The 19,806-nt window shown below is 39.4% G+C and overlaps 1 protein-coding gene and 3 pseudogenes across 1 annotated transcript; all 4 read right to left on the bottom strand.

The window, feature by feature from the left end:
• LOC115742302 overlaps positions 1-19,806 on the bottom strand; it is a 46,898-nt pseudogene that overhangs the window by 20,736 nt on the left and 6,356 nt on the right.
• On the bottom strand, positions 1,486-18,729 carry LOC115730753 (annotated as a pseudogene).
• Positions 2,942-8,005, bottom strand: LOC115730755 (F-box/WD-40 repeat-containing protein At3g52030-like). Its single transcript, XM_030661361.2, has 9 exons — positions 7,760-8,005; positions 7,172-7,372; positions 6,620-6,674; positions 5,757-5,855; positions 5,188-5,291; positions 4,557-4,646; positions 4,268-4,407; positions 3,556-3,640; positions 2,942-3,405 (listed from the first exon to the last, which is right to left on the bottom strand). Exons 1-9 carry the CDS (start codon positions 7,921-7,923, stop codon positions 3,045-3,047), a joined length of 1,299 nt encoding a protein of 432 aa, XP_030517221.1. The 5' UTR covers positions 7,924-8,005; the 3' UTR covers positions 2,942-3,044.
• Positions 8,552-14,788, bottom strand: LOC115730752 (annotated as a pseudogene).

Below are 19,806 nucleotides of genomic sequence, written 5' to 3'. Positions count from 1 at the left end.
CAAAAATCTTCAATTTTTACTTTTATCTCAATTCTACGATTGTCGGCCTTCCGTCCATAATTGTCGATAGTTAATTCTACGTGAATTGACTTTTTTCACCAAACTTATCAATGAATCTTCGAAATTTAGAAACAATAGATTTCAAGAACGACGAGGTTTTAGATCGTTAGTCCAAATAGCTCTATGTTTAGCCGTTTTTTGTGCTGCCGAATGCTAAAGAAAATACGAAACGTGCCATCTTGAGTGACTCTATATCTCTCAATAATATGTAGAGAAGCAAACTACATAAGAGAAGCTCATGAGTTTTTTTTTTATGTCGGTTTTACTGAGGTATAATTCATTAATAACGTGAAAATGCCACATATGATTAACTAATAGTGATTATTGATGGAATAGAATTGGGACAAAAGTAGCAGTTGAAGGTTTTTCATGAGACAAAAAAAAGGAGTTTTTGATATAATTGGAACATATGCTAAAGTTAAGGGTTTTTTGGGTACTAGGCTAGTAGAATTGGGACAAAAGTAAAAGTTTAAGGTAGAGAGACAAATGTAAAAGTTAGAGATTTTTTATAAAACAAAAAAAGTTTTTGGGTAAAATTATCACAAATGCTAAAGTCAGATATTTTTTTGGGATATCGGGCCCTTGTAAGTATTAAAAGCAACACAAGGAGACGACCAGAAGTCATTATGAAATAAAGCACTTGCATGAAATTTCTCTGCCCTTTTGGCTGGTCATACGGGCATCATCAAGGGAAGGGGGCATCATCAAGGGAAGGAATAGAAAAGTTTGAGTATTTGTTGGAGGAGTGAATCAGAAAAAAAAAAAAAACTGTGATCACTCACACCCGACGTAACACCATGCCTTCATTAATCCTGAACATTTCTTCTTTAATCCAAAAAGGCCATCTAATGAACCTGAGGCTTGGAGAGGATGTGGAGACAGTAGCGCGGCATCGAGTAAGTCTCGCCCTCGAGGAAGCACCGCATATTGCAGGCTTGCATATGGAGGAGATCCTCCAGAAATCACGTTGGTTACCGGATTCTTTCATTAATATATTCACCAAATACTATTACTCATTGATCATTCAATCAACCTTGCTATGATAACATTTATTTGGAGCACACAACCAAAGTCCAATACCTTTATTATAAGAGATTGCCAAAAGAGAACTCAAGTCGAAACCCGTTAATATATCCAATTGGATCCACTTTCACTCAAAAATTTAAACTAATGAGTTATGAATCAACAAAAACGTATTAATTACTTTACGCCATACCAATGCTTAACATGAGACTTATTTAACACAATTCACATGTGCATCTCAACTATCATCACCAATTTTCTCAGCTTTCACGTTCCTCTCCACATCAACGCACTCGTTCAAAGAGAAACAATGAAGTTCTTGTATTCCTACATAACTGAAGAATTACATGCGCGCCCGGGTGAATTACCAAAGAAAGAGAAAGATAATGGAGAGAAAAGTGAGTGCTCAAGCATTAATCATCCATCCCATCTTCAAGCACTTAAAAGGATCTATTTTGATGGGAGTAGGGAGCCAGCAAGGAAGTGAGAGATGAGAGCAAGAGCTCTCTTAGGCTGATAGCTTGGCACTTAATGCGTGCACGCAGCAGTCGTCGCATGGGTCTAAGTCCATGATCTGCGAAAACAAAACGCTACCCGAAAATGGATGGCCAATGTAAATTTGTGCTATTGTTTCTCATATTGTCGTTCAAAAGTGCTAAATTATGAGGGGGGAAGGGGGGGAAATAAGAATGCCAAAGGATTTGAGCTCACGCTGGTCTTTTTTGGGATGAGAAGTCAGGTTGGAAGAAAAGCACAGAGGGGCGTAGATGTTGTAAATGTTAATAATAGGATATACACCATTAACCGCATCCGACTTTGCCGATTTGCATTGGGTTACTTGATTGGTGGCATTCAGTGAAAAGTCGCAATATTTTTTAATTGCATGCCATGTTTGTCCTGATAGCAATGCGTGCGTGCCCAAGTATTCGTACACCCCTTTGAAGTCTGTCTTGTCGTTGATTGCTGCGTTCCCAATGTAATGATCGTTCATAACATAGAATCAGAGATAGATTCAATGGGTTCCGCGCATTCTAGATTTTGATTTTAGCAATTTTTCATGTGAGATCTACATGATCTAATGACTTTGAGGCACCGAATTGGTCCTAATCAATAATGGTTACATAACACCAAGAGAATTATCTAGTAACAGCACATTCATCGAATCACAATTTGACCGCGATGGTCCTTGCCGCCGCTTCGGCAAAATAATAATAAAACGCTCGACTGGCCAATTCATCGATGGTGACATAACCGCCGTACTAATCAAATTTGACCGACAGTTGTCCGGGCAATCTTTTGATCTTATCTTTATCCTTCAGTCCTTCTTGACGATAAACCCCGGAATTGAGAATTCCATGGTGATCACTCGCCTGAAAAAGGCTCGTGTCGATCCCAGACTTCTCCCGCTTGGCTTTGCATAGAGAGTGAAGAACATCTCCTTGCTTCCTTCCATGGATTTGAACCAGGGAAGACAGGAAACATAAAGAGAAAAGAAGAAGAGGAGAGTGTGTTCTAGAATTTCTGTCCTTTCTCTCTGCTGTCAGCTCTTCCTCTTTGAGCCACTAGAGAGATTTCAATGATCATTTTAATACATGGAGTTAGCTGTATATATAGAAAAGCGAATGAAAGAGAGGACGGCAAATTCTGCTTGAACAGGAAAGTCTCGACAACCGGAGTGAGCTTGACTAGATTCATGTGATGATTGAGATTTTTACCTTCTATTATTTTGGGAATCTTGTTGTGCCGTGTGAGTCCAATAGATAGGGGCGGCGATACGGAATCACATTCCGCATATACTTCTTCTTTAATGATCTCGTCATAATCTGTCCTTGAATTTGCTTGAACAACAACGATCATGTCAACACAAATTGCCTTTCTCTTCGTTCTTTTTTCTTCTTTTCTCCTCAAGAAGTTCAAAGAAAAAACGAAAACAAGAACGATCCTCAAAGAAGGTGCAGTTTCTAGTGAAATTTCCACAATCTTATTTGCTTTCCGTTGTGAGTGGTGACGACTTTCTTCATTCCCACGGCCAAACACGTGATCGGAGGCCGAGCAGCTCTAGGAATGATGTCGATCCGAGCATCTTCTGAGAGCCTCCTTCCCTTTCTTTTCTCTATCCCTCCTAGAGAAGAAGAAGAAGAAGCTGATGATACCGGTTGGTCCATGACGTAACTTGAGACTAGTTCGCCCGTGCTTTGATCCAAAACGCGCAGCACACCGTCTATTCCACCAACAACCAGCGTCGACGAGTCATTCTGCATGTGTCCCAGCGAGTACAGCACGTTCGGGCTCACTCGTCTTTCCCACAGAAGCCCCATTTTCCTGAGTAATTAGCATCTTCTCATTTATCAGCTGCTTTTTCTTTTAGGGTATTGAAGATCGGGACCAAATGAATCCCACATACATGACATTTTTTTAAATCTCGTGAAGGTACCTATAGCAGAGAAAGTGACAGTCGTGGACTATAACTACCTGAGATCCCAACAAGATGCATATCCAGAAGCACATCCAGCAAATACTAAACTCGAACAAGGGTTGAAACATAATGCCTTTACACCTGTCAAAAATAGATAGCGTTCGAGTAGGTTAGCTATGGTGCAAGCATCTGCAATCTATCATATCCTGCCTAAGGGGGAAAAAAATCGCAGTGTGTAACACAGATAAATTCGACTCATAATATGACAAAGGTTTTGATGTATTTGCACACGCAACCCAACATAATGCAGCAAAGAGGAAGATAAGCAATCATCAGACAACTTTGACCATATTTAGACCCTTGAGACGGCGCTGTGGAAATCCATCATGACATTCATCAGTATCACATCGCAGATCAAAAGAAAGAACCTTGAACAATTGAATTTTACACAACCAAACCCCACCATTACGCACTGATGCCACCATGGCCATTTGCGACACTATAACAATTTTCAGGAATTTTTTTCCCCATGCGCTGGGAAAAGGACTAGCTGAGAGACAAGTTACAACCAAGACCTTATGAAATCAAGTTTCGGAAACAACTAGTTGCGGGAATAAAAGACGTGAGAAATACAAAGATCCAGACATTGACTGATAAAATCCCAAATTGAACATGACAAACTGAAACTCCCCATGCAAACCCACTCAAACAAAATGAATTCTAAAGATGTATGCTGTTAGAAATTAGCTGAACAAGCAAGCAAATAACCTATGCGATCATTCGGCCTCAATGTTGCTACTCGCTCATCAGATGAAAGACCTGATATTGTGATGCTGCCAAGTGAGGAACTACTAAAAATCAACTGCTCACCGCTCAAAGATAAGCAGGTCACTGGGGCAGAATGCATCCTGCAGTCAACCAGAACTATCGTTAGCGAGTCATTACAGTATAATCACCTCCCCAATGCATCATAATAGGATTGACATTGAACTTAGGTTCACGTAAGAAAATCTATTGACAGAAATTACATTTCAACTAGCAAAGCAGAATAACATACCTAATGATTCGAGAACATTTCCTACTGTACATGTCAAACACACGAACAGTACCATCCTCACATCCAACAACTGCCTCAGGATCGAGGTAACTGCAGATCAGATGTCAGTCTTACAATGACCAAAACTGTGTCATTACACCAACATATACAGTTGGGATTGAAATAAAGAATCTAACTTAATGGAGCCGTATTTCAATAGGTATGCATCCTAGATGCAAATACAGAATGGTAAGGAATGATAAAGCAACATTAATTGCACCGAATCTTCTTATAAGATCAATTTTCCTACTTTTCCCGGTCAAGGATAGTCCAGAATAAGTTTTAGTGTTCTTGATTAGAACGAAAGTTGAATCTGTTCTCATGTGCATAAAGTTGGAAAATGCTGAAACACATATTTCACGAGAAGGACATCCCAAATTCACTTCCGATATGAACATTAAATACTGAGCCAAATTACAAGTTCATAACACGGAATGCCTATTTCCATGCAAAAAAGTGAAAACGTCTCCGTTAACAAAAATCAGGGAAACTTGATAGATTATTTCCCATGGATATTGAAAGTATAGCAGGTTTTATGAACCTATTACTCTGAGAAGGCAACGAATATCCAAGTGAGTATATTTCAACTCACCGCAGACACAAACCCTTCGGAAACGTTCCTTCACGGGAGGGAAATATGCTTCTCTGGCCCCCACGCCTCCATATGCTTATGCGAGTGCCAATCAAGCCAACAATCTGCAGAAAGTCAACAGGAGAATTTCAGAGTTTCGTATGTAAATAGCTGAAACATATTATGCAATCGAGTACAATTTAATCGTTGTTAGACCTCTATCCATCTCAAGAACCAGACCAGTCAACCACATGATGAAGTTGAAGAATACCAGCTTTATGACGTTCAGCTATAGGAAGAAGAAATTACAATGGAAACATGGCAAGGCCTTTAGAGATGCCTTTCTGCACATGAAGCACCTTAATATGGAATCATGGGTTGTGCGCAGAAATTGCCAGCATATGTCTCTGAATTAAAGGGTACCGCAAATTTAATGAAAAGCTGTAAAATCATGTTCTTCAAAATTAGGTTGTCAAGACAAAAGAGCGCCTCATATGCACAGAATTAACTGTATTACATATATGGTCCTATCTGAGCAAGAATGGGCGTTCCCTTTTCCACCATCTCGAGACAGAGAAATCTTAAAATACCTTGCTTTCGTCAAAATCATAATCAATTAAAGAAACTGCATGTGGAATAGCATATTCTCCAAGGCATTTGTAGCTTTCAGCTGACCAGAGACGCATAACCTAACATCATAGCACAGTGTTAGTGGCCACGAGAAAAAGAGAAGTTAGCCACCAGATAAAGACTGAAAAAACATTTGTAGCAAGTGAATGGTATTTTAAAGCAAAACTTAAAGAGAGAGAGAATATAGAGTTAACTCCTTCACAAGAGCTGATCGATCACTGCCTTTAGATCTTAGTTGATATTTTGTCAGGAGTTAGACACAATAAGTTTACCCAGACAGGATAAATCATTCAAAAACACATCTCAAGAGTGCTGTTTCATTAATTTTTACTGTTTAATGTGCCATCATAGTAAGAAGCTAGCAACAAGTCGCAAGGGCAGGAAGCATGATACAAAAAATCAAATCCCCGACATATTGATCATGTATCCAGCTTATGAGAAGGTACAGAAATACAATAGGATAGCAAAGTAAGAAAATTATTTGCACTTTTTCTTCTAATTTCAGGTTCATATCCTATGGTATTACACCTCTGGCCAAGGAAAAAAAGGAAAACCCTATGGTATTACATTATATGAGAACAAATATCTTTTGTTTTGGCTCTTAGATCATGCCACCAATGTATTGCACAAAAACAATATTTATCAACAAGAAAAGCAAAGGGAATAATTCATGAAATTCAAATTCTTTTCATGACTTCCTTGCGTCTAGCAGTAGCTTTATTCGACTAAGCCACCCCAAGAATCATCAGAGTAAATCTCATGATGGTACCTCTTTCAAGTAAATAGTGAGAAAAAAGTAGGAGAGCATAAAAATAGACCGTACCTTGTCACCTACACCAGTGAGGATCAAACCCATCTTCATTCGGCACCGATTGACCCTAACAGAGAGTATGATTAAAAGCTAGTCTAACAAATAAAATCAGAAAGGAGGATAAATAAATTCTAAATCTTATTTTGGACTCCTTACTCCACCTTGGTAAAGATCAATTCCCCTGTTCTGATTAAGATCCATTTAGTCTGTTTGCCAAATAAACTCCATTGGATATTAAATCATATAAAACTGAGGATTTGTTGAACGCTTGTAGTTCTTTCAATGTCTTCCCCAGTTACTCACTAGCAGATCATATGGTATATGCTCACCAAAAGGAACTAAATACTATGTCATGGAAAGTAAAGCATCTGATTACCCTGTGCGATCAATGGTAAATGACCAGAAACACTTGCTCGTAAAGAAGTACAAAAAATTGCTCCTAATAATGAGCAAAAGCTTATGCTAATAGAGGGTAATCACCAAAGTAACAAATGCATGGTGGTTTTATTCAAATTCAAACATGGAGGAGAGGAAGTGAGTCTGTAGTGGTAATGGAAAACTTACCCAATTGAATGCCCTTTCCACTGATCAACTTCAACATGGCCTTCTCTCAAAGAAGATTGGTGATGTTTTATCGCCCATTCCAGCATATGGTGTCTCAGTGGTTTCTGTGAGAGTGCCGGCATATCGGAAGAATGTGCATAACTGCCACGCTGTCTATAATACAACTCTTGCAATAACTTGGATTTGTCGACAATCTTGTTCCTGCAAAACCGAAGGGGTAAAAGGCCTTTCAAAATGAAGCATATCCCTCCAAACTCTTTGATTCGCTCAAAAACACATAGGCTTCTTTTAAGCCCATCCTCTACCCGAAATCCCTCAGACCACTAGTCTTGAGAATCATTTGCGGCACTTTCAGTCTAACCAAGAAACACAGGTCTAAAGTCTTCAATTCACGGTATTTCCAATCCAAACCCCGCATATTTCAACTTGTTCCAATACACCGGCCACTATATATCATCTACTAAATGGCGAGCGAAGGGTTAAGACAGCTTAAGAAGCATAACTCCGAAAAAATTTCCAACTTTCGACACCAAATTGAACTAAAGTGCCAAACGAGAGGGAAAGGGAGAGGGAGAGGCAGAGGCAGACCAGAATTTGCAGACGGAGGAACAGCGAGCAAGGTCGAAGGGGCCAAGGAAGGAGAAGACGGCACAGAGAATGTCGTGGTCCAAAGAGTTTATGGAGGTGGTTCTCTCGCTGCCGCTCCTCTTCCTGGTCGGCGACCTCCCGTCAGCGAGCGATGGTCCCGTCATGCCACCGGCGGCTGGAAGATTCCCTTCGCCCCAATCCGCCGGTTCGCGGGAGACGAAGGCTTCGAAGGATGTCTCTTCCCTTCTCCGACAGCAATCGCACTCGGCATAGTCACGTAACCATGTAGGTCCGACAAACGTAGCCACACGAACCCGTTGACCAATTTCCGACCATGCCAAGGGACTCTGACCCGGCTTTTGATAGGCCCAAGAAAAATCGACCCCGACCCGAGTTAGGGTGCCTTTGGTTAAGCTCCAGGACTTTAGGTCTTTGAAATCCTCGTGATAAAATATTTGTGGACCATTTTTTTTTTAAATTGCAAGTCCTAACAAAGCGGTATGTAAGTTTAAGGAATAATGAATTTCTTTCTTTCCAATTTTACCCTCACTAACATTTACAATTCCTTATTTCCCTTCGTACAACAACGGTTCCTCTTTTTTCTTTGGAAACTCATATTGTAGATTGAATCGTCGGTGAAACTCTATCGAGGATTGTACAAGGCCAAACATTTACACTTTTAAACCCTCGACTATGGCTGGAAAAGTGGTTTAAAACAATACCGGTCCGGCGATCTCCGAAAGACGGGAAGGAGGAAATCGAATTTGCTAGTATCCAAATCGATTTATTCCTTGGAAGGACAAAGAATCAAATCCCTAAATAGTAATTGACGAAAAGGGCAATAGAACAAGTATAAGCAATTGGTCATCTTTCATGACTTGGGGCTATGCCATTGCTATTGTGATGGGAGTGAAGAGCCAGAGAGGAAGTGAGAGATGAGAGAGAGGGCTCTTCGGGGCTGGCAACTCGGCACCTGACGCCCCGCCCCTCGCACCGTCGCGAACGTTAGATCTCCCTCGTACACTTGCACTTATCCCCCAACCTACGCCATCCCATACGTAAATGACATTAAAGTCCCGATCTTCCAATGAAGTGTATCTAGATATCTCTGACAAATGAGAGGATCTATATCGATTTTTCTGTTGTTCAGGAGAAAAAGCTGGGCACCCACCTCGCCCCCCAACGTACCGAGGACGCCATGGACGTTTTGTCGGGAGGCCCATCTTATGAAGAGATTTCTTGGTCGAAGTCACCGGCACGACCCCATCCGCAATTTCCGTATCATTCGATCAGCGCATCAATCGAAAAGACACGTACCGTGTACAAACATTGATGCATTAGCTTCACTGTTCATTGACTTCCACATACTATACTCGACTTCGCTGTAGTTCATTCGGTATCCCTATCACTCACTTTCTAAAAGAAAATTTGCGCACTTAATGTGGGATCAAGACGAGACGAGCGAATTATATTTTCACCTGAAAACCCAGACACGAAGTCCATGGGAGAGTTCACGGAGGGCAGGGCGGATGGTGCGAGAGCTGTCTCCCCCGCGGCGCTGCATGGTTCCCAGTCAAACTTGAGTTTCGTCACGTTCGCATGAAGCGCCTCCTCCACTTCTGCTCTGTTCATGTACGCCCGAACGTAGTCCTCGCTGCACGGGTCAAACTTCATTATCTGCAAAACAAAGAGAAGGCACGAACCACATAATAAATAGTTTGTTCATATACAGCAGCCTATCACGACAATGAGACTTTGAACCGCAACTCCCGGAAGCCTTCTTGGGAAGCGAGGTCAGGTTGGAGGACGAGCCCAAGGGAGCGTAGATGTTGTACGGGTCGAGGGACGAGACGTCGTCGTCCGCATCAGCGGCGGCGGAAGTGCATTGGCTCGACTGATGAGAGGTGGGTTCGCGGAGAAGTCGCAGTACTTTTGAATCTCGTTCCACGTTTGGTCCGATATCAACGCGTGCGTCGCTAAGCATTCGTACATCCCTCTCAGATCTGCCTCGTCGTCGATCACAGTGTTCCCGATCTGCATAACCGGTCAATTAAAAGTCCACACGCACCCTATCGACCCTGGTTTTCTTTGTTTCAACATTTATATTCTTTGGAGTATGTACACCGGGAGAATTACCAAAAACATCCTAAATTTTTTTTATAATTGTATCAATTCAATCCTAAACATCTATTTTGCTAATCGGCTCTAAAAAAATTTTGTGCCAATTCAATCCGCCTGATTAATTTTGGTCTATCGACACCGACGTGGATTTTTTTAATAGTATTTTAATATTTTTTCATTTTTTCATTTTTTTTTCTTTAGTTTGTTGTCCCAACACTTAGAGCCGGCGAGGCTGTCATAGCCCTCGCTTGGTCTAGGCGAAAAAAATAATAAAAAATTCAAAAAATCAGTGACAAAATGTGAAAGTAAAAATTATTATAATAATATTAAAATCGTTCTTGTCTGTGCCGATCGTATCGCGTAGGGCGGCCAGCGTTCACATTGGCGATTTTCAGCCAAAGTTGGTCGAATAGACTCAATTGACAAAATGTGAAAATGTTTAGGACTCAATTAGCAAAATAAAAAAAAGCTTTTGACTGAAATGACAAGAGTGCATATGTTTAGGACTTTTTGGACAATTTTGCCCATGCATGCGTCGAAAACCAGTGGATGATGATCATTTGCATTTCTTTAAGCTAATGGATGAAGAACATTTGCATTTCCTTTCTCCTGTCAATTGCACAATCCTTCACGTATTGTTATGTACAACAATGTCAAACTTTTCAAGCAAAGTACTTTTCGCATAAATTGATTTGGTGTTTTATAGAAAAACTGAGAAAAATTCACATTTGAATTGACAATTCACGAAGTCCGATTGACAACGCATTGTGTGATATAATTGTATAAAGTAGGATAATTTTCTAATAGGGGGAGAGAGATCTTACCGTAATCCCTTCGAGGTTAATAAGGGTCCGGTTGGCCTCCTTGTTGTGGTAGAGGGTGTTGTGAGCAAGCTGAGGTACATAATTGTTGACCCCTAAATTTTGGATATTCCTTTTTAGTCGTTTATTTTGCATAAAATTAGGACTAATTCTAGTTCTAAACAAAAATAATCAAATCAATTTTTTTATTTTTTAGCACGCATGCATCACATCCGCATTAATTCTGAGTAACGGTGGATGGACTTAAATGAGTGATTTCTAAGTTTAATAGTATTCATTAGACTTAGTAAATTGAAAATTGGTCTAAGCCGAGAATCGCATTGAGTTTTGCTCGGATCAACCGAAGTCCACATTTTATTATCATAAAAGGCAAGGAAAAGACATGGCTAGGTCATACGTGGCCAAGCATGCAATGCAAGTGAGGAAAGATATATTTTCATGGTCAAAAGAGGAAAGAATTAGATCAAATTGGTTAAAGATTTGATTCTTCAAGCCCAATCTTCTTCTGCACGTGAAGGGAGGAAAAAAAAGATATGTGTTCATGCCCCGAAAGATTTGCCTGACGGAGATTATGTTTCTGACCATGCAAGGGTGTGATATTCATTGAAAAATATATCTTTATGTGAAGAAAGGAATTTCGGTCAAGAAAAAAAAAGAAAAATTGTGATATTCTTTGAAGAAGCCCTAGCAATCCACTATATAAAGACACATCACACACGCATTCTGGGGGGACGGTCATAGAAAAAATACACGTGAGCTTAGAGAGGCAAAAGGCAAGAGGTGTTCGGTCGAAGCAAGCTTTGGTCGAAAATCTTTCCCCCGCGGTCGAAAATCTTTCCCCCGCGGCATATCATCCCGACGTCGTCTTGTCGTCCGACATCCACCGAGACGCTGCCACCTTCTGCCATCCAGCACAGCGTCCCAGCTCCATCGTCCAGCCTTGCGTCATCCCAACTTAGCTCGTGCAGCCTTGTCGACAACTAAGGTTCATCCGCACGCTCGAAGTCGTCAACACCCTGTTGTCCAGCCCTTGTTCACACTCAAATCAGCCTTATTTGGGTGGTAAAACAGCTCGTTCTTTTGTCGTTATTTGAGTCTAACAAAGCTACGTCTGGTGGTGGAGTCTTGGCTATTTAGGAGCTTGATTTGCTGAAAATTTGAGCTAAAAAGCGGCTATTTTGGACGGATTACGCAGCGCAGATTTTTTGCTTGGAAAAGATAACATGTTGCAACTTTAGATTGTGGATTTATGCTTATTCAGTTGATAACTTGCACTTAAACTATTGTATCTTGCTAAACGTGCATCAATTTGTAATTAAAAGTTGATAGAGCAAATCCTTTCGATCATAAAAGAATGAACTTTTAATTGACTGTCAAAGGACTTTTGAGACATTGCTTTGCTGCATCACCTTCAATCAACCTTGGCTTTTGCATTTTATGTCCTTATGCATATTTATTTGTTCATGTGATTGATTGTTTGTTAAAAATTTGCATTTAAATAAACAATCTTGCCCATAACACATGCTCCCTCTTTGTGCCTTGTCCCTCGGAAAACGTACATTAAAGGCAATATATGACTTCGATCTCGAAGTACGATCGTGCCCGTATGTGTCAATTAGATATCAAATCCTCGATAACGAGGAGCGGATCGCTAATTCCTAAATAGAATTTCAAGGTTTGCCCTATGTATATAGGGACGACGGTAATTCTATAATATATTCATTTGCTAACCCTAATCTCGGGGATGTTGTGAATAAAAATTGGAATTTCGGATTTAAAGGTGTTTTATGGGCAATATTGTTTATTTTTGTTCAAATTTCATTATTTTCATGGTTTAAATAAATTCCTAAAAAATTCAAAAAAAGATGTTGCATTTTTCTTAGGTTAAATCATGTTCTCTCATACATTTGCATGAAAATAACATCTAATAAAAATTAGGACTTTGAGAAATCAATTTCTTAAATTAAATCGGATGTTATTTCATTTTAGGTAGTCTTTTACCTTTATTTTTTCATAAATCCGAAAATACACAAAAATGTACTAAAAAATACCATTCACGTTGCATAGCATTATAGTTTAGTTTCCATTATTATATTTTCCTTGTCATGCATATTTGCCATGTCATTATGCCATGTCACTATGCCATGTCACGTATTTTTGCCATGTCATTACATCTCACATGTCATATAGGTATATTGCATTAGCATTGCATTTAATAAAAGAAAACCCAAAAAAAAAAATCAAATCATCAAACTAAGGATTTTTCATGAAAATCGGGTACTGAAAGGGCATTAATTGAAAGTTAATGTAACCAAGTCCCCGAATCCATTTAATCTCTGGTTCGTATGAAATAAAGTATTTTCTCCCGAATACTTTATTTATGTTTCTAATCTACCTACCATAAAAGATTAGTGGCGGCTCCAATTTAAAATTTTGACACGTAATTGAACCTAAGTTGCGATTCGGTAGGACTTGGGAGAGTCCGAATTAGGTTAGTTAATCTGATTAACCTAATAATCCGTTAACCTGAAAAAACCAATTTTTAGGTCGCGACAATAATGCCCCGCATAGCTCTCGCCGGATAGGTAAAGATTCCTATTCTTGTGTTCGGGAAATCCTTCAAGCCAATTAAGAACAAACACATAGTTGTCTTCTGCTGTTTTCCGATCTCCATTGGTGCTATAATCGGATGTAGTGTTCGAGTACGAGAAACTGACACTGGCCGGAGATTCTAGGAACAACACATTCGCGGCTGCCACATAACAATGACAGTGATAGTAAGTCAAATAGTTCGCAATTACATGAATCAGACAACATATGATCGTCATTCTATACCAATATTCCACGCGAATTTATTTCGATAAAGAGTTTTGCCGTCACTGTGGACTCGAAATGGCCCGAGTTCTTGCATTGCACAGTAGGCAAGGGATGAGCAACCGGGACCTGAGATTAGAGCATGAAATTCATGATCAATATTTTTTTCAAATGCACTCGTAGATAGCTTCAAGATCGGAGACGATAAATAATCTTTATATAGCTCACGCTTACTCTTTGTGCAACCAGCCCAACAAGATAGCATTATTAAACGGCATATCATGATAAGTCATAACTCACATCCCTGTAAAAATATATTCGACCGTGAAAAAAGGCATTCTTCCAAGTTAGATTTTAAAGAGAAAAAATAGTGTTAAGATCTTCCGTTTCGTTGGCCATTATTAAGTATGTTGACCTTGCGGGGAGGGAGAGATTTTCCTAGAAATGATTAGATAATGGGGCGTATGTACTTCACTAAAAGTGAAGCGAACTTGATATTTCGTACCCTGAACCTGGCAATGACATTGGAGATCGAGCAGATGTGAGAGTCAAGAACACATAGTACCTCCACCAAGCCAAATAAGAAGAGGAAGAGAATCCTTATCACGCGGTGCTTCGGCCAAGTAGTAGAAAAATGCTCGACCCCCCGTTTCATCAACCGTGACATAACCGCCGTAGTGGCTGAGCTCTACCCGCGGCTCTCCGGGCAATCTCCGGATCCGGTCTTTCCCTTTCAGTCCCTCTTGAGAATACAGCCTAGTCTCATGTTCATCCTTTAATCCATGGCGGTCGATCGCATGAGAATGGCTCTTGTCGACCCCAGGATTCCGGAACTTCGCTCTTTAATAGTGGATGTTAATGCAAGATGTACGTGCCATACGAATTGGCATACGACTAGATATGGATGACGTGGCTCATTTTGGATCGTGGTTCTATAACCTATACCTATTGTCTAATCCTGTCCTACAAAAGTAAGTAAGCGATCGTATTTCCAAGGGATCTACTAGTCTTTCCTCATTTCTTCAAAAAGTATTCCCAATCCTCATACATCTGTTCCTTATGAAGCAACTTATGGAGATGAACATGGATGACTAACAAATATTAGATAAGGTCACAAAAGAAAAAAAGTCAAATAGATTTTATTTGAAATAATTATCCGAAAAATCTTAAACCTATTATACGGCAATCAATTCAGTCCAAATATTTCGACGATTTTTAGATATATTATTCAGGTTGATTTTGGCTAACAATCGTTGAAGTGGACGTCGGACATCCTACATGGCACGACTAGCAACGGCATTGACTTGGATGATTTTTGCAATATATTAAAAAAAAAAAAATTTATCTCCTTTTATTTTTTTCCTATTTCCTTCCATCGGTCATCAAGGCCTTAGTGATGGCTGATGGAGTTCGTCAACCACAAGCAAGGGCCGGTGAGGGCATTGCAGCCCTCGCCCGTAGCTAGTGACTTGCGACTGATGAGGGAAATAGGAAAAAAGAAAAGAAAAGAAGACAAAGGAAAGACAATTCAGAAAATTTATTAGAAATTACAAGGGTTGTCCCCTAAGGATTTTCAGCCATAATTGAACCAGAAGGACTACTTTGGAAAGTCGTTAAAATGTTTACGACTAAATTAGCCAAATTGAAAAGTTTGTAACTGAATTGGCCATTATACAATAGGTTTAGGATTTCTGGGGTGATTTTCCCTTTTTCATTTGAAACAACGAAACTTTCACAAAGTCTATCACTCGTCAATTATAACCAAAAGTTGTATTTTTTTTTTTTGTCCCTTTTTGTGTGTGTGTGTGTGTTAACACTACTCTATCAACTTGTGCTTCACTTTATAGCATATTCCACTTGTAACTTTTACGTAGGTGGTAATTATTTTCATTTTGTGATAGCCAAATAAAGAATTCTAGATTTATTTGCATCTGTTAATTTGTGTGCTTCGTTTGTGGAAGAAACCTAGTTAAGAGGAATTCCAATAAATAAATAAATAAGGTGAATGCAATATGCCCGCAAAAATAAAAATAAGAAGTCTTGAACACATTTTTACATATGATATATTACCGAACAACTATATTGAAATATTTACTTTTTATGGTGAGACTCGATGTGAGCTCCACAGATTCTTGACATTTTTTTTTTTTTTGTGGATTAGGCTGATCCTTAACGAAAACAAAAGCAGAATGGAACACATTCCAATTAAATTAAACACCGTAACGTTTAAGCCCTAAAGAACAAACAAGCTCGACTCTGTCTTTGTGTTTGCCTCTCTTCGCCAATTTTCCCTGCTTCCACATTTCTCTCCGCATCAATTTCTTCGTTCAAAGAGAAACAATGAAGTTCTTCAATTCCTGAATAAGTGAAGTGTTATCGCAAGCGTTAATCCATCATCTTCAAGCACTGGTAGGGTCTATTTTGATGGGAGAAGAGAGCCAGCAAGGAAGTGAGAGATGAGAGAGAGAGCTCTCTTGGGCTGATAGCTCGGCACTTGATGCCCCGCTCCTCGCACCGTCGCAAACGTCAAGTCTCCCGCATACACTTGCACCTACCCTCCGACCTATATGCGTCAAAAGAAGGTGCGGATTACTTTTGGTTCAGCAAACCGAGCCAATCGATCCCTTGAGGAGGAGGCGATCCAAGACAAAAACAATCAAGGGTACGTAACTAGAAGGGGTCAATGTCATGAAAACAAATAAGCCGCCTCACCTCGCCTCCAAGGAACCAAGGACGCCATGGATTCTTTGTGCGGAGGCTCATCTTGCTAAGAGACCTCTGGGTTGAAGTCACCGGCACTCTTCCATCCGTATCCCCGCTGCATTTTCAGTCAATCGTTAGTCATGCAACCACTTCAATCACCAACAAACAAAAACATTGAATATATACCTGAACACCCAAACGCGGAGTCCATTGGACATGAATTCTTGGAGGAGAGGGATGATGGTGAAAGGGCTATCTCCCCAGCCCTTGATAACAACGCTGCACCCTTCCCAGTGGTGATCCAGCTTCGTCACGTTAGCATGAAGTGCCTCTTGCACATCTTCTCTGTTCAGGTACGCATGCATGTAGATGTCACTACACGGGTCTAAGTTCATGATCTGCGAGAACAAAACGCAACCCGAAATTCTATTACCTTTGCAAATTTGAGTTAAAGGTTTTGCTATATCCTTGTTCAAAAGTGCAACATTTTTTAGGGGAAAAGAATAAGCAAATGGATTTGAGCTCACGTTGGTCTTCTTGGGATGAGCAGTCAGGTTGGAGAAGCACAAAGGGGCGTAGATGTCGTAAATGTTAATGGGAGAAACATCATTATTCACATCCGACATAGCCGATTTGCATTGGCTTACTAGTTCCGTGACATTTGGTGAAAAGTCGCAATACTTTTGAATTGCATACCATGTTTCATCGGATATCAACGCATGCGTAGCAAAGTACTCGTACATCCCTTTATGGTCCGTCTCGTCATTGATTGCTGCATTTCCAATCTGCACGCATGTTCAAGTAGTCCTTTGAATTATATGCCTATGTCCAATGATTTGGCCATAGCAAACGCTCAGTTGTTAGTTAAAATCCCATCCCATTATAGCAAATGGGAAAATAAATTAATAGCCAAGACGTGCATGATGATATGTAGCTTTTAATCATCCATTAGAACGCTGAAAGCCAACACAAAAACTCACGCAAGCTTAAAGCATTTCTAAAGAAAAAAGACTAATTAATTTGCGGAAACAACTTACTATAATCCCTTTGAGGTTGATAAGGGTCTTGTTTGCCTTCTTGTTGTAGTTTAGGATGGTGTGAGCGAGCTCAGGTACGAAATGGCCTGCGTAGCTCTCGCCTGAAATGTAAAACTCCCGATCCTTGTACTCGGGAAACCTCTCCAGCCAATTTAACAAGAACACATAATTGTCCGCGGCTGTTTTCCTGTCTCCATTTGCGCTATAGTCCGACATTGTGTTGGAATAAGAAAATCCGACACCAGCCGGAGACTCTAGGAACAACACATTCGCAGCTGCCCTCACAAAACAAATAATTTTGATCCGCCCTATCAGCGAAAAGAAAAGGTGAAATACTTTAAAAACAACTACACTATATTTTTAAGTACTTCACCAATATTCCATGCAAATTTATTTCTGTAGAGAGTCTTCCCGTTGCTATGGACTCAGAACGGTCCGAGTTCCTGCATTGCTCCATAGAGAGATGAGCAACCGGGACCTGAAAAAAAAAAAGAATAAACAACTAATGTTTACTCGCTTAAACGCACCAGAAAAAAAAAATCAAATATGCTTTGCAATATAATGACGTATAAAGATAACCAATAGAATGAGATAGATGGTTAATCTGTGCTTACAAAGAGGACGGTGATATATTAATTGGACCGATTCAGTTCTGCATATTCTATATCACTCTATTCAGATGTTGGAATTGACAAGATGAATAAGGTAAATTAGAAAATGGAAAATCATGATGAATAAGGTCAACCTTGCTAGCCCTTGTCTCTGACCAGTGGCTGGAGTAAGAAAGAGAAGAACAAAAAAAAAAAAAAAGATTTGAAAAAGATTTGAAATTTATTAAAATAATGTTAAAAATTGTCACGTCAACACCGACTAGCCAAAGTTCACTGGAAGGAATATGAAAAAAATTTGGTACTGAATTGACAAAAAATAAAGTTTTAGGACTGAATCGACACCATTACAATGGGGCTGTTACTACCATGCTATTATATATCTTGACTATAAAAACTGTGGTAAATCCCCTAGTGAAGACAATGGTATACTTGCACTGGAGATCAAGCGAAATTGGGAAAATTAAAGCACTCACCTCCATTAAGCCATAAAAGAAGTGGCACCGAGACCTTATTTCGCTCCGCTTCGGCAAAGTAATAAAATAAGGCTCGACCGGCCGATTCATCGACGGTGACATAACCACCATAGTGATCAAATTTGACTGGCGGTTGTCCGGGCAACCTTTTGATCCTATCTATCTCCTTCAGTCCTTCTTGACCATAAATCCTAGTATTGAGAATTTCATGATGGTCACTCACCTGAAAAAGGCTCGTGTCGATCCCCAACTTCTCCAACTTCGCTTTGTATAGAGAATCAAGAACATCTCCTTGCTTCTTTCCACGGATATGAACAAGCGACAACAAGAAACATAAAGAGAAAAAAGGAAGAGAAGAGCGTCCTCTAGGGTTTCTCTCCATTCTCTCCGCTCTCACTCCTCTATGAACCGCCACAGTTTAATATATAGAATTGGATTTGAATTATTAGTCGGAAGAAAGAGAAGATGGCAATTGGTGATTGAACGGGAAAGTCTCCACAACCTGAGTGAGCTTGATTAGATCTAGGTAATGATATCCATGCAATTAATAGTTTTATTTCATTTTCGGAATCATGTCGATTGCCATGCAACTCCAATAGAAACAGCGTTTGCTCATATGGAAACACATGCAGCTTACTTACTATAGAAATACTTTCCTTTTATTGAATCGAATCGAATCATATATGATTTGCTACCAAATATGGATATCGTGGCTTAATATTGATGATGTATCTACAACTAGAAAATTATTCTACAGCTTCTTTTTGTTACCATTTTTTTTTTCTCTTTGATAACCATATTTAGTGTTGAAAGTTATGATTTTCAGCTCTTAATGTCTTCACATGGGCCTGATAACCACTAAATACACACAACTGGATTAATTGGTTTAAGTCAAAAATCACTCAATATGGTAAGTAAGAATGCCTTACTTAATTAACTGATAAAAAGACAATGGAAAAAAAGATTTTACTGGTATATTTTCAAAACATTCCAATAATGCTCATTATATCAAGTACAATCTGAAAGCAATAGAACTTACTTAATTTCATATGTTATCAAATAACTTTTGTATTTTCATTTTCATCATTTTTCAGGGCTTAATATTCGTTACTTAAAACTTTTTTGATCCTCTGCTAATGCTTATTAACCTTCCTCGCCAGCTTAAATTTTTCACCTTGTATATGAAAGTACCAACTTTCTTATGCGACTAGCCAACTTTTATCTGTTCAAGTTTTGTACAAGCTAGTCTGATTTACTAACTCTCATTTGAATTGATTGAAATAGATTTAGATTCCCATAAAAAATTCAAATGTTCTAAAATAGCCTTTACTGAGACTTCTCATTACTGGTAAGCATGATGGAAGAGGAAAAATATAACTTGTATGAACATTTCCTAAACTGTAGTTTTTTTTTCTTTTTTTTTTGGTAAAATCGAAGAATTTTACATGTTCACTGTTTTTTTTACGA

This window comes from Rhodamnia argentea, chromosome 5 (genome assembly GCF_020921035.1).
Source record: "Rhodamnia argentea isolate NSW1041297 chromosome 5, ASM2092103v1, whole genome shotgun sequence".
NCBI classification, from domain to species: domain Eukaryota; kingdom Viridiplantae; phylum Streptophyta; class Magnoliopsida; order Myrtales; family Myrtaceae; genus Rhodamnia; species Rhodamnia argentea.
Note: the sequence above shows the minus strand (reverse complement) of the source record. Positions and strands in the feature narration are given on the sequence as shown.